General features: G+C 62.1%; 2 protein-coding genes and 2 long non-coding RNA genes across 6 annotated transcripts; 2 read left to right on the top strand and 2 right to left on the bottom strand.

Annotated features, from left to right (window-relative positions):
- Positions 1–306: 306 nt before the first annotated feature.
- CELF3 (CUGBP Elav-like family member 3) lies at positions 307–15,677 on the bottom strand. Of its 2 annotated transcripts, XM_077156000.1 has the most exons (13): positions 15,425–15,666; positions 14,230–14,312; positions 8,863–8,911; positions 7,420–7,548; positions 7,242–7,321; positions 6,385–6,528; positions 5,615–5,756; positions 5,299–5,448; positions 4,824–4,889; positions 4,432–4,551; positions 4,022–4,165; positions 2,892–3,027; positions 307–1,284 (listed from the first exon to the last, which is right to left on the bottom strand). In XM_077156000.1, the coding sequence occupies exons 1-12, from the start codon at positions 15,567–15,569 to the stop codon at positions 2,900–2,902; spliced, it is 1,380 nt and encodes a 459-aa protein (XP_077012115.1). In that variant the 5' UTR covers positions 15,570–15,666; the 3' UTR covers positions 307–1,284; positions 2,892–2,899. The 2 variants fall into 2 exon arrangements, with proteins under 2 accessions (XP_077012115.1, XP_077012114.1); XM_077155999.1 differs by lacking the exons at positions 307–1,284; positions 2,892–3,027; positions 4,022–4,165; positions 4,432–4,551 and having other exon boundaries at positions 4,554–4,889; positions 7,420–7,518; positions 15,425–15,677.
- Positions 15,678–17,015: 1,338 nt separating this feature from the next.
- LOC143678713 (uncharacterized) lies at positions 17,016–20,786 on the top strand. Of its 2 annotated transcripts, XR_013173417.1 has the most exons (6): positions 17,016–17,193; positions 17,405–17,791; positions 17,969–18,004; positions 19,483–19,610; positions 19,833–19,990; positions 20,283–20,786. It is a non-coding gene; the product is annotated as an uncharacterized LOC143678713 (long non-coding RNA). The 2 variants fall into 2 exon arrangements; XR_013173416.1 differs by having other exon boundaries at positions 17,405–18,004.
- On the bottom strand, positions 19,380–20,804 carry LOC143678712 (uncharacterized). Its single transcript, XR_013173415.1, has 3 exons — positions 20,190–20,804; positions 19,751–19,967; positions 19,380–19,601 (listed from the first exon to the last, which is right to left on the bottom strand). It is a non-coding gene; the product is annotated as an uncharacterized LOC143678712 (long non-coding RNA).
- A 103-nt stretch (positions 20,805–20,907) lies between these two features.
- Positions 20,908–26,251, top strand: RIIAD1 (regulatory subunit of type II PKA R-subunit domain containing 1). Its single transcript, XM_077155673.1, has 5 exons — positions 20,908–21,026; positions 21,456–21,532; positions 24,357–24,403; positions 25,446–25,568; positions 26,124–26,251. Exons 1-4 carry the CDS (start codon positions 20,943–20,945, stop codon positions 25,514–25,516), a joined length of 279 nt encoding a protein of 92 aa, XP_077011788.1. The 5' UTR covers positions 20,908–20,942; the 3' UTR covers positions 25,517–25,568; positions 26,124–26,251.
- Positions 26,252–27,888: the final 1,637 nt, after the last annotated feature.

Raw genomic sequence — 27,888 nt, 5'->3', positions numbered from 1 at the left:
ACATACACCACCTCCTCCCGTCTCTGACCCACCCCCATCACCTCTAGTTGAGGGTGAGGCCGGCCCGAACGCCAGAGGGGCTGGAGGGTGACCGAGTCAGTAGGAGGCCTCTTTTCCTCCCTCTGCCCAGCTCTGCAAGCATTCCAGAATTAAGCCTCCAGGCAGGGCAGGTCAGCTCGGGAGGCCATGGCTAGGCCTGGGCACGGCTGGGGAGTGAGGGCTGGGCCCTCCCCGACCTCATACTCTTCACCCCTCCCTCCCCACATGGGCACCACCCCTACCCCAGACCTTCCAAGACTCTTGTTTGATGTTTTTAAACTTTTTTATTTAGACAGAAAAGACCAACTCTTTAAAAGTAAAATGCAATAAATAAATAAGTTAAGCATAGAGAACTGTCTGAAACTGACTCCCAAGTCCCCCCTTACCACACCCACCCCCACCCCTTTTCCTTTCCCCAAAACCTCTTCCTAAAGAAAATGATCAGACAATAAACCCTTTTAGCCCTCCCACACCCCTCCTCCCTAATACCCAATTACCCCTGAAACCAAAGGGAAAAATCAAGAGAGAGAAAAAAAACCACGGGAAACATTGTCTAAACTCCCAGAAAGAGGTGGCAGCGGCCGGGCAGAGCCGGGTAACGCACGGTGGTATCTACACAGAGGGGACCAGCAGAGACTGTAAACATTTTTAGGGGCTCAAGGGGAAGGTCTGTTCCTCGTGAAAGGAGGAGGGTCTCTGTGGCTGACTGGCAGAGAAGCAGCCCTCAGGGCTCCCCCACACCCTCCTGCGAGGGGGCCCTTGGGGGAGGCAGTGAGCTTGAGGGCTGGGAGCCTGGATCCAGGGATGTCCTACCTCCAGTGAGGGGAGAGGAAGTATGAGAACCAGCCTCTGAGAACCCCCACTGCGGGCCAGAGGCTGGACCAGGGTGGGGTGGGAGTGGACGGGGCCCAGCTGCCCTCCTGGGGCCTGCCGGGGGGGACAGGCCCGCTGGGGGGGGGCAGGTACGAAAGGGGGGCACTACAGGCCCCGCCAGAGGACCTCCAGCAGATGCCCGCTCTGTGCTCCCTCACCAAAGCCAAAGGGCACCTGAGAGGAGACGGGCCTCGGAGCCGGGGAGCACGGCCAGGGCTCCGCGAGGTCACCGAGTGGACGCGTCCTGGGTGCCCGGGGCCGTGAAGCAGCTTTTGCCCCAGAGCTCAGTCAGGGGCCAGGGCAGGTGTGCGGGGAGGGCCTAGGTCGGCCGCGGGAAGAGGGCTGAAGCACCCCTTCCTCTGCTCTCCAGACCTGTGGAGGAAGGAAACGTGGGTGAAGCGGTGGGGAGGGGCCGCGATGCAGGTCCTAGGCTCCAGAGGGAAGGGACAGGTGGCTGGGGGTGGGGGGCGGCGGGGTACAGGACGGGGCTGCCTGAGGGAGCCAGGTCACCAGAAAGGCCTCAGCCCAAACGGAGCCATCCAGCCCCCACCCCTCACCCCCCAAGCCATCAGCAAGGGGCAGGGATGGAGGAGACGGGGAGGGAGGCAAAAGACAGAAGGAACCAAAGTCTATTGAGGAAGGAAGTATTCAAACAGCCCATGAACAAAATAAAGACTGGAAGACAGAGACTTGGAGCGGAGAAGGGCAAAGGAATGAGACAACAGACAGGCAGGCGGAGAGAAGGAAAAGGAGGAAAGGGGGTGCAGTGTAAGAGACAGACACCTGGAGAGAGAAAGGGGGCATCCTCAGAAGGAACGACAGACACGGCCAGGGAGAACCCGGGACTGGGCTTAGGCTGGCGCCTCGGGAGCAAGACCACCCGGCCCTAGGTCGTGCTCTCATTCCTTTTTGGAAAGGAACAAAGAAAGCAAGAGAGAAATGCACAGAACACAGACCACAGTCACCAACCACTGTTGACCAAGCACATCCCGCGAGCTGCCCCCGGCCCTGACCCTGGGCTGCGGGGCGCCTCCCTCCACGGCCCCCTCCCCAAATAACAAACAAGTGGCTCCAAAGACAACACGCTCGTTCCATGCAACTTACAGGGGCCCGGAGCAGGGGTCCGGGGATGGGGGCTTCGGCCGACAATGGACACGGGCCCTGAGCTGGGGGGGCCCCCAGAGTGGGGGGAGTTAAGCAGCCAGGATTGGGGGGAAAGGGGGAGAAACAGAAAACGTGGGTATTGTTCTTGGGTTGTGTATTTCAGGGGTTTGGTCCAAAGGCAGATTAAGCAATACAAAGGCAACCAGCGCTCAGGTCTCTGTGGCCATGAGGCTGGGGTGGGGGCAGGCAGTGGGGAAAGGGGCCTGATAAGTGAGAGTCACAGGCAGTCCAACACTGCAAAACCAGACTGGCTTCCCTGGGTCTGTTCCGCGCACCCTGCTGTCCCTCAGGCCTACTGCTAAATAAGGAAAACCCTCTGAGGGCCTGACGTCCCGTTCCCAGGAGGACAAAGTTTCCAGGAGCCAGCGATTCTAGGGTCCTCCAGTGCCTTGCACCAGCCCCCCTGTTCCCTAAGCTACACCTCTAATTCCATTCCAGCCCAGAGGAAAACCAGAAAGAGAAAGACACACAGACACATGGACACTGAGCAGACACACAAGAGCAGATACTGGGGAGGTTCTGGGGTGTGGACACAGACGGGGCTCTCTCTGGGGCCGCAGTGTGCGTGCATGCGTGTGTGTGTGTGTGTGTGTGTGTGCGCGCGCGCGCGCGCGCGCGCACGAGACTTGCATGGCTTCAGAAAGCTGAGCGCTGCCCTAGATCCTACTTCAGGAGCCCGCAGACCAGCGCGGGCAGTAGGGAGGGACACCCCTGGTGGGTGGAAGGAGGCGGGGAGAGTCCCAGTGAGGGCCTGGCTGCACCTGTGCAGGGCAAGGGGGCGCTGGGGAGAGGCACAGGACGGGGGCAGGACCCACCTGTGGCCTCAGTAGGGCCGGTTGGCGTCCTTGGGCCGCTTTAGCTGGACTTTGAGGCGCTTCATGCCGATCTGGAAACCGTTCATGGCCTGGATGGCAGCCTGGGCGCTGGCAGGATTGTCGAAACTCACAAAGCCTGAGGGGAGAGGGGCATGAGGCCCAGGCCAGCCTCCCAGGCCTGCTCTTCGGTTTCCCTGCATCACCCCACTTCCTCCAGGTCTCCCAAATGTCTACTTGTTGACTGGCCGACTGAGTGAATGGACCAGTCCAGCCACTCACGCAAACTGGCACGTTCCTTCCGGCACCCTGCAGGGCAGCCCTCACCTATCTGGGTAACTCTGCACCTGCCTTTTGAAAACTTCCACTGTTGGCCCTAGATGACTTCCACAGCAGGAAGAGCAAGACGTTCTCCTTCTCCCCCACAGCAGCCTTTCAAAGACACCCAGCAACCAGAGCATAGCCTCACGCCCTCCTGCGGAGAGCCAAGCACCCCAACCCCGGAGCGCATTTCCACACCTTAGGGAGCACGGGCAGGGACCCCGAATCTGACCAGCTCTTGGGGAGAGAAGATGGAACTGTGGTTTTCTGGAGAGGGAGATGGCCTGGGCAGCAGCTGGTGGGGGTGACTGAGGTGTCAGAAATGGCTGTTGTACTCCTGGACAATCGGGACTTCAAATATTGGACACATCGTAACCATGAGCGCTTTCAAGTTTTCAGACTTCGTGCAAACTCGGCAAAAATGGGCCATAGTTTGTCTCCTGGATCCTCGCATCTTCTCTGTGCGTGCGTGCGTGCGCGCCTTCCCAACCTGAGCTGGGTCCTGACTATCTGGCATTGTCCCTTCCTCCCCAGCCTGATGGGGGGCTGGTGGTGCTGACCGGAGGACCACCTCTGTGGACGGCCCCGCGTGTCGGGGTGCCCTGACCACCAGCTCCCTCTACTCCCCCTCCTCAGGTTGCGCCTCAGGACCACAGCGCTAAGCTCCTCGGCAGACCGCTCACTAGATGCGGAGTCCAGGCATCCAGTCCAAACGCTGCATCTCGCCATGGGCCCCATTTCTGTTGAGCCCATTTGAACCTCCACTCATCCCTGCATCCCATGCCCTTTCAACTGGTCCCCTCGGTTCTTACCAAAACATTTGCTCTGATTGGTGGCCCGATCAACAAAGACTTTGGCTGAGATGACGTGGCCAAAAGGGACGAACATCTGGAGGATCTCTGAGTCGGTGAACTCCTGGGGCAGGTGGTAGATGAAGATGTTGCATCCATCAGGGCCTGGGTGGCAGCAGAGATGGGGCGGGGGGGAGAATTCAGTGGCGGGGGGAAACCTGGGCTTGAGGAGTGAGGGTCGTGGGATAGCAGATCCTGGGAGGACCTTCCAATCCCAGCCCCCATCAATGTGGGCTCCAGCCACCTTGACCCCCTCACTTTTGTGGCCAAACATGCAAAAGCAGGGCTTGGAGCGGGCAGCTGGGAGCCCTTGAGCCCACAGCAAGGTCAGCCCTATCCCCGGGGGGTCTTCGCTGGGAGGACGAAAGCACCTTCTCGCTGCTGCTGCTGCTGCTGCTGCTGCTGTGGGGGCGGGGGGGGCTGCTGAGCCACCAGGGCGGGGGGCTGCGGGAATGCAGGGGCCACCAGGCTGTAGGCTGCTGGGTAGGCTGCTGGGGGGAGAACAGAGCAAGCCAGTGGGGCTCCCAAGGCTTCCCCGAACTCCTGGGCCCACCCTGAAACCTTCCTCTATCTCAAGCCAGTGGCATCTACAGAGAAGGAGACACATGAGATGGCCGGGTGCGATGCCCCAAACATCCTAACATCCCTCCTCGCAGGAGCAGCTGGCCAGCCAAGCCTGAAGGTGGCAGTGGACAGGCCAGTGTCCAGCCTCCCTTCCTCCTGCCCACTCCTCCCCCAGGGGGCATCCAGGATAGGGTCTCACCTGTGTAGTGCTGCATGCCCGCGTAGGCCTGCTGCAGGGGGTCCACAGGGGCTGCGGGGCTCTGGGCTGGGGAGAGCAGCACAGAACCATGAGTGCGGGGCTGGGAGGTGCCGGGAGCCCCACAGGCTGCGCAGGTGGGGGTGGGGGGAGCCCTGCAGGGGAGGGGATGAAATGAGAGGGTGGAAGTGCCCAGAGCAGCAGGGAGAGGGGCAAGCGCCGGGCCTCAGGAAGGCCACCCTGGGAGTCCCAGCTTCCCTGCCCGGCTGTGCAAAGCAGGCAAGTCGCTTCACCTCTCTGCGCCTCGGCTTCCTGGACTGAAAGTGGGACTGAGCAACCCTGCCCAGGGTGGTGAGGCAGGAGAAAGCCCTGGGTGATCCCTGAAGCCCTGAGCGGGCGTGTATGTCATGAGGCAGGCGATGGGAGTGGAGGCCTTGGGTGGCTGCTGGGTGCGGAGACGGGCAGCAGGGAGCCCCACCTGGGTAGGGGTGAACCCCGTTGGGGTACAGAGCATCAGGGGCAGGCTGCCCGGCGGGCTGGGTGGGCACCGGGCTGTAGCCGTTGACGCCCAGGGCAGCAGGGATGGCAGAGACGGGCGTAGCAGCGATGGCAGGTGGGGTGCTGGTTCCTGCAGAGGAGACGGGGACAGAGCGGAGGGAAGGGGACGCACTCTCAGGCAGGGGACGGTCAGGCGGCAGAGGGCAGAGGGCATGGCCCGTCCTGGAACCCCGCTTCCCCCACCAACGCTCTGGCCCGCTCCCCATCCCGACCTGCCGGTGCATGCAGGGCCTCACCTGAGGATGGGGTGATGGGGGTGGCGATGAGGCCGTTGGCGTTGATGGCGGCCATGTGCTGCATCTGCACGGCCGCCATGGTGGCCATGGGGCTGAGGTAGGCGCTGTGGGCCGCGACCAGGGCCGCCTGCTGCTGCATCAGCTGAGGGTGGGCGGAGGGTGGGGCCAGGCGCCCTACTCTTGGGCCTGGCCGCCCACCCCAGGGCCAAGGAGGGAGGGGCGGGGGCGGGGCTCACAGGAGGGGGGCAGGGGAAGTGCTCACAGGAGGGGCGGAGCTCAAGGTGGGCAGGGGCGGGCTCACAGGAGAGAGGGGGTGGGGAGTGTTCTCAGGGGGCGGGGCTCCCAGGAGGGGGCGGGGCTCCCAGGAGGGAGGCGGGGCTCGCAAGGGGGGCGGGGCAGGGGCTCATAGGAGGGAGGGCCGAGGGAAGGGCTCCCAGGAGGGGCGGGGCCGGGGCTCCCAGGAGGGAGGGGGCGGGGAGGTGCTCACAGGAGGGTGGGCAAGGGAGGTGCTCACAGGAGGGGCGGGGAGGGGCTCGCAGGAGGGGGAAGGGCTCACAGGAGGGGTTGGGGGAGGTGCTCACAGCAGGCGGCAGGGGAAGTGCTCACAGGGGGGCGTGGTAGGGGCTCCCAGGAGGGGGAAGGGCTCCCAGGAGGGGGGGGCAGAGGGGGGGCAGGGCTCACAGGAGGGGGTGGGGGAGTTGCTCACGGGAGGGGTGGGGCGGGGCTCACAGGAGGGAGGGGCGGGGCCAACGCGAGGGGGCGTTGCTCACGGCCTGGGTGTAGGCGCTGTAGGCTCCAAACTGGAGGGCGATGGGGCTGAACATGCCCAGCTGGGTGGCCACCTGCTGCATCCGGCGGAGGCCACGCTCCTTCTCGGTGTCAGCAAACTTCACCACCAGGCTGGACGAGGCGCCCTGCGCGTGGGCCCACGGCGGTGAGCGGGGCAGGGGCAGGGCCGTTCCCCGAGCCCCGGTGTCCGGGCGCACGGCGCCCTCTCTGCCAGGGGTAACCGTGAAAGTGCCCGCCCGCCTCCTCCCGGTGCTGTGGGGGCGGCCGGAAAGGCCCGCGCTGGGGGACGGAAGGCCGAGATGGCCCTCCCGGGCTGGGGCAGCCTCGGAGCCCCTCGCTGCGACTCCGCCCCCCACGGCGTGCCCCGGAGACGCGGCCCCACACCTAGTGCCGGCCTGAGCCCACCCCTCGCCTGCTGGTCCAGCGCCTGCCGGGGCCTCGAGGTCGGGGCAGCCCGCATCCTCCCGCGCCAGCAGCCCCATCTGGAGTCTTCCGTGCCGGGAAATCTCCGCGCGTCCCGGGCGACAGGCGGGCACCCGGAGGCCGCGTGCAAGGGCGGCGGGGCGGGAGGGGCCGGAGCTGGGGGAGGAGCTGCGGCAGGAGGGGGCGGGGCAAGGGGGAGGCTCAGGGACGGGTGGGGCGTGGGGGGTGCTCTCGGTCAGGTGAGGCGCTGCCTCGGAAGTGTGGTTCTCCTGCCAGAAAGTTCCTTTCGAACAAATGCCGAGAACCCACGGCGAGGGGCGCGGCCTCTCCGTGCCGGGGCAGGGGGTCCCTGGGGGCGCCTGGCGGGGGGGGGGCGGGGGGGGGGCGGGCAGGGCCGGGGGCCGGCGGGGCTCACCGGCAGAGTGCGGCTGCTGTGGAGGGTGTTGATGGCCGCCTGGGCCTCGGCGTGGGTCTGGAACTTCACGAAGGCGCAGCCTAGAGGTGAGGAAGCAGGAGAGAGGGCAGTGCCCCGCCCCGAGAGCGCCGCAGCCCCACCGCCCAGGGCGCCGCAGGGGAGGGCTGGCGGCGCGTACCTTTGCTGGTGCCGTCGGGCCCTCGGAGCACGGTGCACTCGTCTATGGTCCCGAAAGGCTCGAACATCTTCCGGACGTCCTCATCTGTCTGCTGCTTCCCTAGCATCCCCACAAAGAGCTTCCGGTCTTCTGGGGGCGCAGGGGCACAGGGGGTGCGCGCTCAGGGCTGCCTGGCTGCTCCCCAGCCCTGCTCCAGCTTCCGCCAGTCGGGAGCCTGAGCCCTTTGCCCTCAGTTCTTCCCCTGGAGACCCGTGGCTTTGGGGTGGCAGTGGTGATGGTTGGGAGGACGGTGGGGGGGATGGGGGGATGGTCAGGGAGTGATGGTGTGGGGCAATGGTGGGGGGTGGTGGGGGGGGTGATGGTCGCGGGGTGATGGTGGGGGCAATGGTGAGGTTGATGGTGGGGGGTGATGGTGGGGTGTGATAGTGGGGTTGTGATGGTGGGGGCGTGATGGTGGGGGGCCCATCGAGGGGTCCCTCTGTTCCGGTGGGGGGTGGTGGTGGTGGTGGGTGGTGGTGGTGGGTGATGGTGGGGGGTGATGGAGGGGGTGGTCGGGGTGGTGGTGGGGGGTGGTGGTGGGCGATGGTGGGGGGTGATGGTCGGGGGTGATGGTGGGGGGTGGTCGGGGGGTGATGGTGGGGGGTGGTGGTGGGGGTAATGGTGGGGGGTGATGGTAGGGGGTGGTTGTAGGGGTGGTGGTGGGTGGTGGGGGGGTGATGGTCGGGGGTGATGTTAGGGGTGGTCGGGGGGTGATGGTGGGGGTGGGGGTGGTGGGCAGTGGTGGGGGGGATGGTGGGGGGGGATGGTCGGGGGGTGGGGGGGGTGGGCGATGGTGGGGGGTGATGGAGGGGGTGGTCGGGGTGGTGGTGGGGGGTGGTCAGGGGGCGATGGTGGGGGGTGATGGTCGGGGGTGATGGTGGGGGGTGGTCGGGGGGTGATGGTGGTGGGCGGTGGTGGTGGGCAATGGTGGGGGGTGATGGTAGGGGGTGGTTGTAGGGGTGGTGGTGGGTGATGGTGGGGGGTGATGGTGGGGGGTGATGGTAGGGGGTGGTCGGGGGGTGATGGTGCAGGGTGGTGGTGGGGGGTGACGGTGGGGGGTGATTTTGGTGGGTGGTGGTGGTAGGTGATGGTGGTGGGTGATGGTGGGGGGTGATGGTGAGGGGTGATGGTGGTGGGTGACGGTGGGGGGTGGTCAGGGGGGTGATGGTGGGGGTGGGGGGACACTCATCCCAGCCCTGAAGGACCTGCATATCACTCAGGCCTTCATTTTGGCCATCTCTGCTGTGGGCTGGATCACCCCCCTTCTTGTCCTGCTGATTCCTGTCACCGCCGTGACTGGGAGCCCTCAGAACTGTCACCTCTGCTTCAAGGAAGGCTGCCCTCAGCTATGCAAGTCCTGGGCATGGGGTGGGAAAGGGGCTGAGGCCAAGGGACAGAACCTACCTCCACGGCTCTCGCTGTCGGCTGGCTTGACCTGGATGGGCCTGTTCATCTACAAGAGGGAGAAGGAGGCCGTTGCTGGGGACCTCCTGTGCACACCCCAAGGGCCCTCCCCTGGCCAGGACCCCGGAGAGGCCAAAGGAGCAAGCCGCAGGCCCAGGCGTCTGCCGCAGCCTCTGAGTCTCTGACGGGGAGGCGGGGAGGGGCCCGATCCTGCTTAGGGTCAGGGCCCTACGGGGTGAGGGGCAGTGCGGGGAGGGCCGCAGCAGTGGGTGCTCATGGGGCGCAGTGCCCGGCTCAGCCTCCCTGGGGGAGCCTGGGACTCGCTCCTAGGACCAAGGACCCGGGACAGAGCCCGTCGAGGGGCCCCTCGGTTCCGCCACGTAAGCGCAGGGCCCACCCCAGGAAGAAGCCCAAGTAGGACTCCACACCCAGGGGCCCTCACAGATGCCCCGCTTCCTTCTGACCCCTGGAGGTATGGCTGCCTCTCTTGCTGCCCCCCGACACCCCTTGACCCCAGGGGGAAGGCACTCGGGCAGCACAAAGGGAGCAGATGCCCAGTCTCCGTGGCAACGGGAGAATGCGCGCCATGGCAACCGCCCACTCAGCCCGATTTATCCGTCCCCGTCGCCCAGGCGACCGCGGTGACGTCATCACTCCTGCCGCTCCGCACGCCCGGGGAAGGGGTGGGGGGGTGGGGGCGGTGGGGGAGGGGCCGGGAGCGCTGACCCCGAGGGAGGTGCGGAGCCGGCCTGCAGGGCCCGACTGCTCCGCCCCGCCTCCCGCCCCCAGGCCGGCCTTGGTGTCCTGCAGAGGGGACCGCTCCCAGGGCGCAGCGCGGGTCCTGCTCCGCCGCTCTCCCGGGGGTCCGCCAGAACCCCGACCTCCCCCAGCGCCGCAGCTTGGCCCTTTGTTCGGCCCTCAGTGGAAACCGGGACATCCCCGGTCCCGCGCGCCCTGTTCACGGGTGGCGGGAGGACTTGGAAATGCTTCCCGCGGGCTGATTTCCTTAGGGGAGGCGCGTCTCGGGCCGGAGCCGGAGGGGGACTTGGTATTCCATATCTGGACACTGTTTGCTGCCCAGGACTCTGACCGTGGGCCAGCCCCAGCCACCCTGCTCGGCTGAGGGCGGGCCGCCCCAATTCCAGTGACAAAAAAGAAGAAAAATCCTCCTGCACCCCAAGGGCAGGGCTCAGGGCCATGGGGCCCAGGGGCTGCATCTGTCACTCACTAGTTGGGGGACCTTGGACAAGTCACTTTCTTCTCTGGGCCTCAACTTCCTCTTCTGTAAAACAAGGGGGTGGTCAGGCCCCCTGTAGTCGGGAGCCAGTGCCCGGTCCCTCTCCAGCAAACGGATCATGGGTGCCATGGCTCAGCACACAGGTGCTGGCCCTGTGGCCTCCCTGGCCCCTCCACACGGGGCCCCTGGGCTCAAAGCCAAGCCCCAGCCCAGCACCTGGGCCACGCTGGGGCCACCGGCTGTTGGAGCAGCTGGTGGTAAGGGCAACAGCCGCACAACACCCCCCTCCCATCCCCGGCCAACCTGCCCCCGTCTTTATCTTCCGCCAATCTGGGATTATCCTAACTAAGGTTCAATCTCCTTAGGAGCGTGTGTGTGTGTGTGTGTGTGTGTGTGTGCGTGTGTGTGTGTGTGCATGCACGCGCACATGCACCCTGCTGTGGGGGGTAAGGGGACACCCGTGCAAGGAAAGGGGTGGGCGTCAGACATGTGTGGGGGTCCCTGGCCTTTCACATCTCCTCTCTCCTGTACTCAGGTCAGAGCATCCAGAGGCCCCCAGCTGCCAGCCCTTGCCCCCACCTGAGCAGTGGGATCAGAACCCAAAGAATCAGCTCTTCTTTGGGTCCTCACCCCTTCCCCCAGGCCCCCGGGGACCTGCTGTCTAGTTGGAGGCGGAGAACCTGGACCAAGGGAGAGAGGACACCCCGTTCTCTCCTGCGCAGAAATTACACATCGACCCATGGCCATGGCTGATGTGGATTCACGCAAAGCCACGCACGAGCGCACAGCCCGTGGTGGCCAGCGCCCCGGCCCGGCCCTCTCCTGGCCTGGCACCTCCCATGGGACGCTCCGTGGTTGTCAGCTCAGCCAGCGCACACCTGCCCCTCCCTTGAGCCCAGCTGTGCCCTGTTTACCTGGCACCCAGGCGCCGGCTCCTCTCCACCCCAGTCTCCGCCGCAGGTGAGGCGCCCCGGGGCCTCCCGGAGAAGGGGCCGTCTACACCTGCAGTGTCACCCCAATTCCCTGCCTGCATGGCGCCCTGAAGGCCCATGTCCTCGCCCCACGAAGTCCCTCTTTCCTGCGGGCACAGCCCTGGCGTGGCCCCTCTGGGCTCAGCTTGGGCCTGGCGTCCCGGGCACGCAGTCCTCCCCCCACGGCTGAGCTGCCAGGGAAGGTGCGATGTTCAAGGGGGGCTGTGGCCGAGGAAAGGGGAGGGTGGGCCAGCCAGGGGTCAGCCCTCGCCGCCGCGGCCCCGGGAGGCCACCCCTGCTCTCAGGATGGGTCCGGGACCTGGCGCAGAGCCACAGGGGGTTCTTGAGGGAGCAAAATGGAAGGGGGACTCCACAGCTACGGGCTGAACCCCACCCTCCATCTCTGCAGCCACAACATCACCCTAGCCCGGCGGCATCTTCCGGTTCTGCACTGCTAAGACAGGAAAAGAGAGCTAGAAAAGAACTTACAGTAAGAGGGCATGGGGATAGACAGGAGGCAGGACTTCCCAACACAGCAGTGCAGGAGCCAGCACACTATGTACACACACACACACACTCACACACTCACATTCACACTCACAGTGACAGCCTGAGGGGAAACAATGCTACCCGGAAGGAAGGCAGTGGCAGGAAAAAGACTTGGGGACGCAAAGGGCCAGGAGGGGCTGGCCAGAGACATCTGCTCCCCCAAACCACCAAGAAAGGCTCCTCCCGGGAGGCTGGAGCCCTTCCTTTCCTACTGGAGACTCTGTCCCCTGGCTCAGTGCCAAAGCAGAAGCTCGGTCACCTGGGAGCCCAGGACAGGGCTGGACAATCATTAACCTGGGCCCTGGGCCCTGGGCCCTCACCCCCTCCCACCGAGCCTGTTTAGTCAGGAAGGGGAGCAGCGCCCCCACACCCCAGATGCAGGGCTCCCCGAGGCCCTTTGGGGGCTGGAGGGGCACCGTTCCAGGGCCCACGGGCTGCCATCCACCCCCCAAGCTGCACACCCGTACCCGTCGGGCTGCACACCCGCCCCCTGGGCTGCACACCCACTCCCAGACTGTGTCTCTCGTCCCCCACTCAGGTCTCCTTTTTTCCCTCTAGCACCCCCCCCCCCCCCCCCCCCGATACACACCACATTCTGAGATGAGGCAGCAGAGGGAGCGAGGCAGGGGCTCGCAATGGAGAGAACTGCTGATCTGTGAGGGACCCTCAGGGCAAAGGGAGGGAAGGGAAGGCTGGGCAGGTGGGTATTGACACCTGCTCACGCCGGGCCTCCAGGTGGGGCTTGCACGCATGTGCGCGCACACACCCTCCTGGACCCTGCCCTGTGGGACACGACGGGGATGAGGTAGTAGGAGGGTGTGCCTGGAGCAGAGGCAGCTGAGATCCAACTTGGAAGCCATGCTCAAGGCTCGGGCCATGGGTTTGCCAGTGGAGGTGGTTGTCATTTTCCTCCGTCCTCCACCCCCTTTCCCCATCTGTTCTGTCGCATCCCTCCCAGGAAGCGATGGAGAAGCAGCACTGCTCTCCATTTTCCACGCGGGCAAAGAGCAGGCGCTGGCACGGTGCCTCCAGCCCCCAGACTGTGCTTAGCCAATGCGTGTGGAGGGCAGGCTGGGGTCAGGTCTCAAGAAGCACTGCCTGGCCTCCCAGGCTGAGAGACCACAGGAACAGAGGGCAAAGGCCCACCCGAGGGGCACCAGTGGGAGGCAGACCGAGCTTCTTTAGTCCTGCCCTCAGCTGCCAACCCAGGCCTGGGGCGTCCGCAAGGCCCGCAGGCGAGAAGAAACAAAGAGACATGACCTTGTGGGAGGGAAGAATTTCCCAGGAGGCCACGGCTGCTCCCGGGGCACACCTGGTGGAGTCAGGCCTGCCGCTGCCCTGCCCTGCCCCTGCCCCTGCCCCTGCCCTGCCCCGGCCTTGCTCTGCCCCTGCCCCTGCCCCTGCCCCTGCCCCTGCCCCTGCCCCTGCCCCTGCCCCTGCCCTGCCCTGCCCTGCCCCTGCCCCTGCCCTGCCCCTGCCCCTGCCCTGCCCTGCCCTGCCCCTGCCCCTGCCCTGCCCTGCCCTGCCCCTGCCCCTGCCCTGCCCCTGCCCCTGCCCTGCTCCTGCCCTGCCCCTGCCCCGCCCTGCCCTGCCCTGCCCCGCCCTTGCCCTGCCCCAGCCTTGCTCTGCCCCTGCCCCTGCCCCTGCCCCTGCCCTGCCCTGCCCTGCCCCGCCCTTGCCCTGCCCCAGCCTTGCTCTGCCCCTGCCCCTGCCCTGCCCCGGCCTTGCTCTGCCCCTGCCCTGCCCTGCCCTGCCCCTGCCCCTGCCCTGCCCTGCCCCGCCCTTGCCCTGCCCCAGCCTTGCTCTGCCCCTGCCCCTGCCCCTGCCCTGCCCTGCCCCTGCCCTGCCCCTGCCTCTGCCCCTGCCCTGCCCCTGCCCCTGCCCCTGCCCTGCCCTGCCCTGCCCTGCCCCTGCCCTGCCCCTGCCTCTGCCCCTGCCCTGCCCCTGCCCCTGCCCCTGCCCTGCCCTGCCCCTGCCCCTGCCCTGCCCTGCCCCAGCCTTGCCCTGCCCTGCCCTGCCCTGCCCTGCCCCGCCCCTGCCCTGCCCCTGCCCTGCCCTGCCCTGCCCCTGCCTCACTCCTGGCCTAGGCCTGCCCAGACCCTGTGGTGCTGCTCCCTCTGCTCTTCCTGGGAGACGCGAGGGGAGCCTGTCCAGGCTCAAAACCCAGCCCCGAGCTGCCAATCCAGCCGGCACCAGCTGCCTGTTCTCAGGCCAGAGTGCCATCCCCCCTCCCTGCCCCCCAGCCCACCGACTTCCTTCCAGGAGCCACAAAAGAGTGCCCTGGGTGTCTCCTGCTCACTCTGACCCACACTCGGTGTCCAAAGTCTCGTCGTCTTCTTCCCGTGCCCGCCCCCACGGCTGAGCCCTGCCTTGATGGGCCACCCGGCGCCTGATGGGGCCAGAGGGGCTGCGCCCGCCTCTTGCCAGGATTGCATTTACTCCAGTAACTGCTCTTTTTCTGCCCAGGTGAGAAGACATGCGTGCACCCATGGCGAGAGGAGGGAAGCCAGAAGAGAGGGGGACCTCCGGATAAGGGGGGTTCTTGGGAAGCCTGGGCCCCTGTCCCTTCTCGGCCCCTCTCGGTCCCCAGGCGAGAAGGCAGGGACTCACCCCTGGAAGCGTCTTCTGTTCGTGCAGGGCGCTCTGAGCCTTCAGGGCGGAATCCCGGGCGCAGTATGTCAGGAAGGCACATCCTGAGGACAGGCAGGGCCAGAGACACGGCGGCGGTGAGTCCCGGCCTCCCCTCCCCAGAAGGCTGAGCGCTGGAGCTTTTCCCTTCCGCGACCGGGGTAGGGAGTTGTCAGGGGTGGGGGTGAGGGGGGACGCGCTGCCCCAGGGAGTTTCTGGGCCCCCGGCGGTGGGGCAGAGACCCCGGAGGCCTAACTGGAGGTGGTGGCGGAGGCTGGAGGCACGTGGGCAGATGGGCTGCGAGTTAGGAGAGGGGAAGAGGCCTGCGACCCGCAGACAGGGGCGCACAGTGTGGGGCTCTCCTCCTCAGCTGGCCTCCTTGCCCCTTGGCCTTCGCCTCCCCCTCCTTCCATCTTGGCCATCACCACACCGCCTCCTCTCCTGTCTCCCCTGTTCCTTCCTGCGCGGGCACACGGGGGCAGCGCAGCTGGCCGGAAGTGCCTTGTCCCCGCCCGCGGGGGGCAGGGGTGGCCCTGGGCCCAGATGTCCGAACTTCCCTAAGTTCTGCCCCCAACCTGGCCCCCGCTCTGCTCCCCTGGGACGGGCCTGGGGAGCACTCGGCCTTCACCCCCAGCTCACTTAGCTTCCCAACCCCACCCCCACCCCCAGGCCTTCTCCAACAGCTGCCCGCCAGGCCCTGCTTCTCGCCCGGGCCTCTCTTTAGCCCTGGGCTTCCCTGCCCGGCCCATGCCCACTCCTGCCAACTCCAGCACCTGGCCCTGTGACCCAAACCCCACCCCGACATTATCTGACGCTGCTAAGGATCTCGTTTTTTGCTGAATACACACACACACACAGACACGTATCCTCCCTTCTCTTCTCCCAAGCAGCTCCCTTGTCCCTCCATCTTCCCTTGAATCCACCCCACGACATCAACTCCACCACCTCTGGGACCTACATGTCTCGCCCCCTTGACAACTCTTCACCCAGAAGACGTCCTCCTTAGCCCTTCCTCCTGGAGTCCCGTGTCCGTGTCTGTCTCACTCCTCCGCCCACAGCCCCAGGCCCCAACTCTCTCTCCCCTTCCCTGCCAGCTGGCGGGGGGCAGCCACTCCGTCCCCTGTGCCTGGCTTTCCCTGTCATGGGCCCCCAGCCCCGTGCCTGGCTTGCCCCTCACCCTTGTGCAGCCCAGTGTACTTGTCCTTGATGACAGTCAGCTCGAAGATCCGGCCAAACTGCTCAAAGATGGGCTTCAGGTCCTTTTCCTCCAGATGCCTTGGGATCTGCCCCACAAACAGCTTGATGGCATCCGGCTCCTTCATTGGGGCGGCCCAGGAGGAGGGGCCGAGGGGAGCGGGAGAGGCCCGGAGGCCGGGGAGCTGCCCAGCAAAGAGGGAGGAGGTGGGGGCCGGGGCCCAGCTGGGGCTGGCCTTCCCTCTGTCCCCCAAGCACCCTTCTGGGCAGAGGGGTGCCTCTCCACACAAAGAGGCCAAGGGAGTTGAGGGGTGGGGGTCAGGGGTCTAGGCAGACACCGTCATGCCACCAGGGGGCATAGCCCACACGAATGACCGCCCTCCCGGGATCTGGCAAGCGTCCCAGGATGGGGGTCAGTTGTGTCCAAGGCCTGGAGGGCTCGGGTGGGTGGGGGGCAGCCGTGAGGCTTTGAGGCTCGGGAACTGGGAGTCGAGGGGAGAGCCGGGGGCGAGGGAGAGGGCCTGGGGGGCACGATGGGGAGGGAGGCCGAGAGGTGAGGGCCTGAGGTGGTGCCAGCAGCGTCAGTGAGGGGCCACTCCTGGCGCGGGGCAGGTGGCTGTCTCGTTGGCTGCCCCGGAGGACACCTCCCCTGTGGCTGATCTTCTGCTGGGTCTGAAGGTCCCTGATGCCAGATGCTGGATCTCTGACGGCGGCAGGGCTCCGGGGTCCCTTCTGCCCGGCGGCCCCCCTCCAGGTCCTCCCCTCAGCCCCCCTCCCACCCCCACCCCGGTCCCCGGGCCTGGGCTGCTGCTGGCCGCTCCCGCCGCGGGGGCCGCCTGCTCTCCCGGTCACCTGGGTCCCGGAGCTCTGCTCTCCGGCCGCGCTCTCCTCAACAAAAACCTCCCCCTCCACACCCCCTCCCCACTCCCACCTCCTCTCCCCTGACAGCGGTGATGTCAGTCTCAGGGGTGGGATACAAATTCTCTACCCTGGAGAGGGACGCACAATCCGGGCTGGAGCCACGCCCTCTTTCTGCCTCCGTCTCCCGGACTCCCTTGCTGCCCCCGGGAGGACAGCTGGTCCTGTGGCTAATACCCTGCCCCCATTTTACTCCCAGTCAGGAGCGGGCAGGGCGCTGAGACGGGGAATTTATAGAGGAGCCCTAAGGCGGGGTCCATTGTTCCGGGGGCTGGAGCTGTCCCCGGTGCTGGAAGGGAAGACCCAGGAGAGGGAGCGCGGGAGGCGCGCGGAGCCGGGCGTCTGGGGAGCGGGGCCGGGAGAGGAAAAAGGAGGGTGAACAGCTGGGCACGCCGGGGTCAGCAGGGCGCGGAGGGCGAGGGAAGCAGGGCGCAGAGCCTGCGTGGAGAGGGCAGAGGGACCCAGGGAGAAACAACAGAAAGGGAGGTGGGGGCGCGGAGCGCAGGGTGAGGCGGAGTGCAGAGAGGAAACCGCACATTTTCCAGAAAAGGAACTAAGGAAAACACGCTTTCTGGCATCGCTGAGCCCCTCGCTAGCTCCGGGGGCTGGTGTGCGGGGACGGCGGGGGCGGTGGGGCGGGGGTGCCTCACTTCCAGCCCCCGGAGGGCCAGGACAATGTTTAATTCAGCACGTGACTGCTCACGGCGTCCACCACAGTGTCTTTCTTAGCAAATATCCCTTCAATAAACAGTTCATGCAAAGAACAACGACTCCGGTGGAAAGCACCAGGCTCCCCTCCAAGGCAGAGCCAGCTCACGGCCTACCCGCCTTCAGGTGGTTCTTGGAGTGGAGCGTCCCAGTTGAGCCAGAGAGCAAAGTTGGGGGAAGCATACCTAGGGCCTGTTAACCCCCCAAACCACTCCCCTTCTGCCCCACACCCCCCAGGGAGCATACCCCTCCATGCCTGGGGCCTGGCACAGCCCTCCACAGGTCAGGGATTGTCCATGGGCAGTGAATTTCCTCAGCAGCCCTTGTCTTCCATCAGGTACTTCCAGACTGAGATGGCTTCTGTGGAGCCTCTGGCCTCCCTGTCATTCCCTTCTTCACCCCAGAGAGAGAACGACATCTCCACGGTCGAACTGGGTCTGAAACATGTCCCAGGCGAGTCCCAGCAGTCTCCACTCCTCAGCTACCATGGCAGGCAGGCTCCTCCTCTGGAGGAGAAATAATAGTAACAGCCAGCACTTAGAGGACACTTAAGGTGTCCCGATGCCTTGTTCCAAGTGCTTTGCGCTTGCTAACTCATTTAATCCTCATCACAACCCTATAAGCAGGTTCTCCATCACTCCCTAATAGAGAGGAGGAAACCGAGGTACAAAGAGCTTGAAGAACTCACCTAAGGTTCATGCAGCTACAAAGAGGTCCAGCTGAGGTTGGAGCCTGGGCAGTGGGGCTCTTGTGTGTACACGTTTAACTCCAACTCCTCTTGGGAATCAGGGGAGGGTATACCTGGGCTTTCTTACTCTAGTGGTCTTCAGGCGAACCTTGGGTGAAAGATAGTCCTTCTTTCTATTTCTTGACCCACTGACCACTTTCCATCCTTCCACAGCCTGGGTTTCCGTTTCCTGCAGCCAAACTCTGGCAGGTGTGTGCATTTGTTTGTGTGTGTGCATGCAGACATGCCATGTGGATAGCAGGTCCTCTGAGATGGTCGTGGAGGGCGCAGGGAGAAGTGTGACCTCAGTGCTGGGGAATCAAAAAGTGTGGATGCTTCTGGAAAGTAACTTTCCACTTGTCTGCCCCACCCCCACAGCTCCTTGTCTGGCCTCCTAATCTGATCTCGGTATTTTTTGGAGATGCTGAACAGACCCCAGCCTCTGAGGCTGGAGGAAGCCCCATGGCCCTGTTGATCTCATTACTGCTTCTTGTCAGCAGACCTCCTGCTCTGCTGCTCATTCAGGCTTGGGATAATCATATTAATGGAAATAGTAAACATTCACAAAAACGAATTATAATAACTCCCTTTGCTCCTCCTCCCAGGCAGTTATTGGGGAGACAGCAGGATATCTCCACCCGTGCTTAGTTCATGGTCCCCAGATTAGAGATTTCAGTCGAGAGAAGAGGAAGGATTTAGGGGAGAGGAGGAGGAGCATTCCCCAGGCCCTGCCTGCTGGGTGAGCTGGGCCCACCTCTGATGTTCACCCAGCCACGGGGATTGAGCGCCCTGGGGGCAGTGGGGGGTGAAACCCCATGACTCAGAGGCCTATTCTGGAGTTCCCCTCTATAGAAAATGGGGCCTCCACTCCCCAGGTCCTCAGAGGAAGAAAATTTTCTCTGCACACCTCTCCTAAGCTCCCCCTCTTTCTTATGCCTAACACTGAAACCTAAGCTGCCTTACCTAAAAGAATATTGACTTTACAAAGGGAAAGCTCTGCTCCTGGTTTTAGATTCTTAGGAAATGAGAAATGCCAGATAATTTGGATAATTTCCAGGAAAGGCAAAATATGGTGGTGATATGTGTGGGCCAAGCAGACGGTCACCAAATACTGGCTTCATGAACTGAATACAGAGTGACAATGTCTGCAGCAGAATGTGTTAGAACGTACAAAGAGTTAATTGTATAGCTTTCCTGCCTTCAAGTAGCTTCTTCCTCAAGTGGGGAGGTAACACAGGCCAACACAACATGCAATAGTGAGGAATGCAATGCTGTTAAGAAAATAAAACACACATGGGTATCTGGGTCAGGGGATGGTGATCAATCAAGAAAGACTTGACTGAGTCTCAGAACACAAGAAGGTCATGGATTAGCAGAAGAATTAACATTAATGATTTTATGTATGGGGGCAGGGGGGCTGGGGAGAACGAGCATACATTTGTGCGTGTGTGTATAGGTTTGCCAGTCTAGACCAGTGCTGTCTAACAGAAGTATAATGCAAGCCTCATGTACAATTGTAAAAGTTCTAGTAGTCACATTAAAAAATAACCAAAATTAATTTTAATAACATTTTATTTAACTTGATCTATACAAAGTATTTTTCAACATGTAATGAATATATTGAGATAGTGTACAGTTTTTTTTTTTCATATTGAGTCTTCAAAATCTGGTGTCTCTTCTGCACTTAGGCACATCTTAATTCAGTCCAGTCACATTTCAAGTGTCCACCTGCCACAGGTGGCTTGTGGCACGATATTGGACAATGCAGTTCTGGAGTTTCCACCACCAGCTTCTCTGGGGACTCAGGCTGGAGAGGGTGAGAAGAGACAGGTCTTGGCCAACAAGAACTATCACCTCTGGCCAACCTTTGCTCTAGCCTAAAAAAGAAGGCGAATGGCAACTTATCTCCCTCTCCCTCTACAAACTCTCTCCTAAACAAGCAAAATGATTACTAACCTGGATGGGTCCCTGGGACAGGTCCTGAAGGCCTGTGCTTTTCCCTGCCTTGGGAACAGCCAACATTGCACTTCTCTTCCAGAGGCTGCCCTCCAAGGCCCCAGCCTGCTTCTCGTGAAGTGTCTTTGCTGCTTGGGGCAGTTCACAGGCCTGGAGGTCAGCCTCCCCTTTGGGTCCTCTCCTCCTGCCTCTCTGAAGACCTCTGCTGGCCTCATCTCTGCGGGTACAGGAGTTCAGCACGTGCGTATTGACAGAGCGCTCCCGCCCTTCCCAGGCAGCTATGCCCAGCTTTCCTGCTTTGTGTTTCGCTTTCCCTTCTTCATTAGATACTAGAAGGATGAGTCTTGAAGACCAATCTCTTCCTCCTCTACTCATTTTGGTGTAGGAAAATTAATTTAGAATTCATGAGGTCCCCAGGGTGAAGAGGAAATAAAGCTACCTGGGAAAGTCGGTTCAAGGAGGGCCACTTCTAGCAGGATGCCACCTAGTCCTTTCCAGAATCGTGAGTCTGAGCACTTCCTTTTCCTTGCAGAATCCAGTGCACTCCGCGCTGCGAGCTTTCACCTGTCTACAGCACAGACGGTGCGGTCTGGCTTTCCTGCCAGGCACAGGGAGGACCCTGGATCCCCTCCCCGGGGACCCTGCCTCTTCTCCAGCTTTGCTCCAGGCCTGAGGGCAAAAAATGATTTGAGGTTCCGTCAATGCACAGTCACGCCAGGAAACGCCTAGCCTTATTTGAGAACGTGTAAGTACGCGTGTCCCACATTCGAATCAGGTTAAAAGTAAGTACTGCCCCGGTCTGCCAGTCGCGCGCTTGCAGCTGGTCGGCGGCCGCTTGGAGAACCTTCCCGGGGACCTCGGGGGCCTCACTGCGCCGCGAGAGGAAGAGCCCGGGGCCTCTGGAGCAGCCCGAGTGAATGGGCCTAACGCAGGGGCCCCCGGGCTGGCCCCAACTCCAGAGAAGCGGATCCTTCCCAGACCCTCCCAGGTCTCCTCCCGACCGTCTCACTGCCTCCCTCAGCCCCTGGCCGCCATCGCGGGAGCAGGCCGGGCCTGGGGGCGGGGCCCGGAGGGGGCGGGGCCGCTGGGCGGGGCCCGGATGGGGCGCCGTCCGGAGGGCGTGGTCGGGGCGGGGCCATGAGGGCGGGGCCGGGCGGACAGCGCGGCCCGTCGCCTTGACGACCGCGGCAAGATGGCGTCGCTGCTGACCGGGCTGCTGGGGCCCGACCCGGGCGCGCTCAGCCCGGAGCAGCTGGAGCAGCTGCGCAGCTTCAAGGTGGGTGCGCGCCCCCCGTCCTCGTGAGGTGCAGCTGCCCCGGGACAGGGGCCCCAGGCCGGGCGAAGGGCCACCCAGGCGAGGGGAGCCGGAGCCCGTCCGTCTCCAGACCAGGGGGCGGCGGGGCGGGGGTCTCCCGGCGGACCCCGGGGCGTGCGGAGCCGCGCACAGTGCCCGAAAAACATAAGCCCCCGACAGGGCTCTGGCCGGAGAAATGGGTCGGAACTACTGGCAGGTCCACTGAGTTCGACCCGAGACGTTCCCACCACCGGGCCCGACCGCCGAGGCCCCTGCTCCGGAGCCGCCAGGCGTGGGCGGGTGGGAGCCGGAGCCCCGGGGAGGGCCTGGGCTGCGCGTGTGCCCCGACCCGCCCCCGGGCTTGGACCCGGTCCGGCCCCAGCGGGAAGTGCGCTCGGCTCTCGCCCGCAGATTCAAACTCGGATCGCTAACGAGAAGTACCTGAGGACCCACGAAGAAGTAGAGCTGCTCCTAGGTGGCTTCTTCAGGTAGGGGCTTTCCGGCCGCCTCTCGGAGCGGCAGCGGGGAGGGAGGACCCGTGGCCACCCCGCCTACCCGGGAAGTTGGTTTCCCCTGGGCAAGGGCCAAGTTCCGGGCAAAAGACAGTTGAGGGGTTCCCGGTAATACCAGAGCCGGGGATCGGGTTTTCCTCTCCGTGGGAATAAAGGACGGCACCATTCCTCTTCCTGCCGAGTGAGGAGTGGCTCCAGCAGAGAGGCTGGCGGTGGGGGTGAGCCTGGACTCACTCAAGGGCTGCTTGCCTGCATCGTTCACAAAGGAAGGACAAGGATCCTTGGGGACGGTGAGGGAAGAGGTGTTGTCCTCGCGCCCGTCAGGATGGCCTACTCCTCTGACCAGGAACAGCCTCCGGGAGGAGGCTGGGTGTATGCGCCAGGCCGCCATCTGTGGTCCGCTCCTGCGGACAGCCCTGGGGTCCCCGCCCTTCCCTTCCGTGCGGTCCCCTTCCCAAGGCCACATAGGCCACTCCACCTGTCCTGTCACTGCCCCTGAAGCTACCCTGTGCGACAGCCTCCTGACCCTTTCTAGTCCTTTCTCCTCCTGTGGTGGTGCGGGGAGGGAAGGAGAGGGTTTGCTGTTTGTTGGATGCTGTTATTGTTATTTCCTGGGGGTGGTGCCAGGATGGGCCAGAATCAGCTCCTCATCTGCACTGGTGCTTCAGACAGTTGTTTCTGAGAAGAAAAGAGGAAGGGAGAAAGAGGGGAGGATCGGGGCAGCCCACCTCTCCACGCCTGCTCGGTAGGGCTCTGCTCTAGACCCACCCAAGCCGTGAGAAGTTCTGAGCTGTTTGGGGGAGAGACCTCCCCGCTTGGGTTTTCCAGACCCTACGCAGCCACCCTTCTCCAAGCTCAGCTCGCGTGCCCAGTATGTGGGAATGCGCAATACCTTGAATACCCCAAAATCGCAAGTGTCGGGTTCTAACTTATTTTAGGCATCCAGAAGCCTCAGGTTTTAGGTTGAAGAGAGGATAACAAAATGTGAAATTATAAAAAGGCTTTTTGAGTTCTTTTTGTCAATTCGAGCAAATGAGTCTTCCCCAGTGAAGCACGAATCATAACTGATCATATCACTCCTCAACCAGAAAAATCTTCATTGCCTTTTTTTTTAAAACATTCTATTGAAACATAGCACATGTACAGGAAAGTGGCCTGTGATAAGTGTAAAGCTGGGTGAACTCAGAAACTGAAAACACATGTGGTACAAACATCCAGATCAACAGATAAAGCACTCATCATGTCAGACCCTTCGTGGCCACTCCCAGTGGTGACCAGTAATCTGATTTCTAATGGCACTGGTTGGTTTTGCCTTTTTTGTACTTTATATAAATGGAATTCTACCATCTGTACTCCTGTTCCTGTCTACTTTTGCTCCACAGTATCTTATCGAAAGATCCTTTGTTGTCATGGCTGTGTAGTACTCCACCGTGTAACCATGGCACACTCTATTTATCCACGCCCACTCAACTTTGGAGTTGAGTGTAAAGAGCGCTCCCCAGCATTCAAGGCCCTCCACTTTCCCCACTCCTCCCTGCACATGCCCCCAGCTCCGTCCAGACTGGACTTCTCTGATCGTTCCACGGACCCACGGAGGCCTGGCAGACACTCTTGGAGTGGTGTCCTGCGTCCCAGGGACACAGGTGTGCACCGCCCCGTTCCTCCCCTCGGGGAGGGCACAGGGGACAGAACCGGGACCGTTTCCTCTCTACTTCTGGTTCTTTGCTCTTGTCGTTTCCCTGAGTCTGGAAGGCTCTTGCCCCTCAGCCCTAGATTATTGAAATCCCACCTGTTCTCAAGTGTCCTCTCAGATGCCAGCTGCTCTATGATAGTTTTGGGGTCCTGCTCGCAGTAATCGCTCTCTCGTCTCCGATTGCCCTTTGCACCATTTAATTCCTCTCCTTCGGCACTTGGCCTCCTGGGCATTTGGGGATGTGTATGTCCCTTTCAGTGACTGTAAATTCCTTGAGGGTGGGTCTGTGGTTTATCCCTTTTTAATTTTTTTTCAGTCAGTCCCTCAGCCTCTAGCACAGTGACTGACATGCAATTGGGGCTTGATAATTATCAAATTGAATGGAAGGAAAAGAAGGAGAGCAAAATTCTTGGAGTTTGGGTAGGGGAGATTTCTTCCAGTGTGGGTCAGGGCAGACCGTGGCCAAGCGAAAATCTTGTGGCCTTGGCGTGAGGAGATCTGGGCCCTCTCTCCTTTCTTCACTACCTTTATGACCATGGGCAAAAGATTAACTTTTGGGAGGCTTGATTTTTTGTCCAGTGCGACCTGTGTGAGTGTGAACCCTGCGGCGAGAGGCGCCCTCACTTCCCCCCTGACACTGCACCCATGGATGTCAACCAGCTTAAATCCTGTCCTCGCCCATTTCTGTTTTGCTTATTGCATCTTCCCTCTGTGGGGATTCATGTTAAACTTTCTCAGGGTGGTGGATTTCCTCTCTGCCCCATCACATGTGAGGCCCTCGAGGACCGGGCGGCATCTTGGTGTCCCCGCCCCTGGCTTGGGATCTGGTTCTCTGGCAGCGTTTGTTGAATGAATAACAACCCCACCCTGCTGCAGCACGGCCATTGTGTGGCGTGAGCAGTGCTCAGGTGTGTGTGCACTGAGCGTGTTTTGCTCCTTGCCTCAGATCCTGAGCTGAGGGAAGATCAGGAATGGAAGCTTCTTTGTCAGGAGTCCATGAGCTTGGCTCCAGGGCAGGGCTGTCTCAGGTTACTCTGCTCCATGATAGCACCGGCCCCAGGGGCAGTAGCAGCGCCTGCTTTAGCTCCTTCCCTTACTGTTTTCCAGGGAAATGTTTTTGAAAAGACCAGACAACATACAAGAATTTGCTGCAGGTAAGTAAGGCCGAGGCAGCTTGGGGTGGGAAACCAGCACAAGAAGTATTCCTGTGGATTTAGACTCAGACAAGCCCAGGATTCTCCCTGTTGAGTCTGGGGGACTTTCTCACCTGGTGTCTCCCGAGGGAGCTTTTTTCACAAAGCCTTTTTATCCATTGTCATCTCCTCACAATGAGGACAGAAAAGAAATGAGGCAGAGCTTCCTAATGGTGACGGTTATTAAGAGTTTTGGGAGTCCCAAAGGAACATGCTAGGAGCTCGCTCCCTGGGAATCTGTAAAGTGGGCTTCTCAGCTCTGCACCTTAGAATCCCCCTGGGGGGTGGGCTATAAAAAAATGCTGATTCCCAGGCCCCACCCCATAGTGCTCCAGTTAATTAGCCTGGGGCTGGGCGTAGCAGCCCCAGCTTTAAAGGTGATTCTACTGGGCTCATGCTGCGGGCAGCAGCTTCAGGCAGCAGCTTCAGGCCCAGGACACCTGGAGGAAAGGGCCGGTGACACCTGGAGGGAAGGGGCCACAACGCCTGGAGGGAAGGGCCGGTGACACCTGGAGGGAAGGACTGGCCTGGGCGCCTTCTGGCATCGTTAGCCCGGAGTGGGCTGTGTCCTCACGCTATTTCTGCCTGAGTCTAAATGAGTCTGCTGCCGCATTAGATGCCGCGTCTGACTCACGTGAAGGGTGTATAAAAACTTTCTTCTGGCATCATCCTGCAAGAGCCTGGCTCTCCTCTGAGAAGATATTTTCAGAGAGGCGTGAGAGCTCAGAGACAGGAGCTGGCGAGCCGAGTGGAGAGACAGGAATAACACTTGGCATTTATTCGGGCCATGAGAAGGGCTGGGTGGGGGGAAACCCAGAGCCTCCCTGTACCCTGGGTGCCGGCCGAGGACGCGGGACCTGGAGCTGACGGGCTCAGGGCTGCTCAGCCCGAGGCTGACCACTGGGCAGGGCCACCACTGACAGCCCTGAGAGGCCAGGCGGCCCAACCTTCTAGCTTTCCCCCTTGGGGTTAGATGATTTCTTCTTTTTGCTTCTTATTCCAGACTATTTCACGGATCCAAGACTTCCCAACAAGATCCACATGCAGCTAATTAAGGAAAAGAAAGCCGCTTAATTAGCAGCACTGCTCGGCTGTTGGGAGAGACCCGCAGGAAGCCAGGCTCAGGGTGGGTGCTGCCTCGCTTCCAGGCACAGGCCCCTTTGCCCAGGAGAAAAGAAGCACTGGTTTATCGGCCTGGGTGTGAAAGAAAACAAATGGAGACGCTAAAGAGAAGTTGAAGGCAGATGTTTAGTTTTCTTGATGGCATTTTGGGGCGGTGGGGGGCTGGGAAGAGAGGCCAGGGGTGTGTATAGTCTAGCCGAAAGAGACAGCCGTCTTCTTACTCTCGGGGATGGGACCAGTTAGTACCGAGACCTCATACTCAGCCTGCAAAATTCCAGAATGCTCTGTAGACGGTTTTTCCCTGTGGCCCTGGTGGAAGGAGGCGCTCCTCGCTGCTTGTGGTGGGGGTGGGAGCAGGCTCCCCCGGCCTCCGGGGCTGGGCCTCCCGTGCTTGTGTCACCTTCACGCCAGCAGCATCCTGCAGGGCGGCAGACACTTTCCAGGCAGGATGGTTTCTCAGGCAATTTTGAAGGCTGGGATTTTGCTTTTCCTTTTTTTTTTTTCAATATGAGGTGGGAAAGCCACATGCCTATTTGACAGAACCATTTCTGTCCCACAGGGTCACCTCGAAACAAGAGCCCACGGTTATATCCTCGTGGGCCGCCGGGCTGCCTCCGGGCTGTCTCCAGCTCTGTCTGTTGTCCAGCGGCTTTTCAAGACACTCATTAAAAACACATCTTCCGGCTGGCTCTGCCTGATTTCCCTTGGAAGGAAGAACATGTCCTTTCCGGGGCTGCAGTGCCTGCTATGACCCAACAGGCTGCTTTCGCCCTTGTCGGGGCCTGTGGGCGCCTGCTGGGGCCTGCTGGGGGCCTGTTGGGTTCTGCTGGGGGGGCCTGTGGGGGGCCTGCTGAGGGGAACTGCTGGGGGGCCTGTGAGGGACCTGTGGGGCGCCTGCTGGGGGGGGGCCTGTGGGGGACCTGTGGGGCGCCTGTTGGGGTCTGTTGGGGGGGGCCTGTGGGGGACCTGTGGGGCGCCTGTTGGGGTCTGTTGGGGGGGGCCTGTGGGGGACCTGTGGGGCGCCTGCTGGGGTCTGCTGGGGGGGCCTGTGGGGGACCTGTGGGGCGCCTGCTGGGGTCTGCTGGGGGGGCCTGTGGGGGACCTGTGGGGCGCCTGCTGGGGTCTGCTGGGGGGGCCTGTGGGGGGCCTGCTGAGGGGAACTGCTGGGGGGCCTGTGGGGGACCTGTGGGGCGCCTGCTGGGGTCTGCTGGGGGGGCCTGTGGGGGGCCTGCTGAGGGGAACTGCTGGGGGGCCTGTGGGGGACCTGTGGGGCGCCTGCTGGGGTCTGCTGGGGGGGGGCCTGTGGGGGACCTGTGGGGCGCCTGCTGGGGGGGCCCGTGGGGGGTCTGCTGGGGGGGCCCGTGGGGGGTCTGCTGGGGGGGCCCGTGGGGGGCCTGCTGGGGGCCTGTTCGAGGGCCGCAGCTGGAGACAGTGGGCCAGAAGCCCGTGGAACCCACCCCTGAGCAGAGGCCCTTATTTTTTCCTTGTCTTGCCTCCTGAGGACATACAGTGCAAAAGGTGATGATTGACATTTATTTCTGCAGAAGCAATGAGAGGAATTGGGTTGGAAGGACAGCAAGAGAAAATGAGATGAGGCACAGAAAACCCATTCAGGGTTATGAATATTGTGAACTATGAGCCCAACAGGTGATCCGGGCTGTGGACTTTGTTCTTTGGTCTTTTTAGGACCAAGCTGCCCATCTGTTGATTCTCAACTGAAAGGCAGGGAAGTGGATCGGCTGCCTAACGAAGTCCTGCTGCATCCCCAGGAGTCCTGGAGCCTTGTGCACGCGCGTGCGTGCGTGCGTGCGTGCGTGTGTGTGTGTGTGTGTCCTTCCCTTCTGGACCCACAGCCACTGCCCTTGCCGTATAAGGAACCTCTCACCTTCGTGTCACTTGTCAACATCATGGCAACAGAAGCACAGACCAAGGCAGAGGTTGAATTATCTTTATTTCCCTCATCTCTGCCTGCCTTGTTCCCAGCTGCTGTCACCTCTAGTAGTAGAAAGGGCAACAAAACAGGGCATTTAAAGAACTACTAAACTGTGCCTAATATGACGTGGGAAAGGATTCTGGGGAATTATTTTAAGTTCTTTCAGAATCATACCCAGCAGCTGTGATGCTGGTAATGAGGTCTCTGTTTAGAAAATCCAAACAAAGCCTTCAGCAAAAATCAGATGTCTACTAAGGACCTCTGATGTGGGACTCACAGAACCTTTCCTGGAAGAAGAGGAGGTGTGCAGTGTGGGGAGAGAGTAGAGCCCTTCTGTTTTGAGACACTCAAGTGCCTGCTGTAGTACTGTGAGAGCACAGTGGCTCAGCCT

Source organism: Tamandua tetradactyla, chromosome 4 (assembly GCF_023851605.1).
Source record: "Tamandua tetradactyla isolate mTamTet1 chromosome 4, mTamTet1.pri, whole genome shotgun sequence".
In the NCBI taxonomy this organism is placed as follows: domain Eukaryota; kingdom Metazoa; phylum Chordata; class Mammalia; order Pilosa; family Myrmecophagidae; genus Tamandua; species Tamandua tetradactyla.
This window is presented reverse-complemented; position numbering and strand designations above follow the sequence as displayed.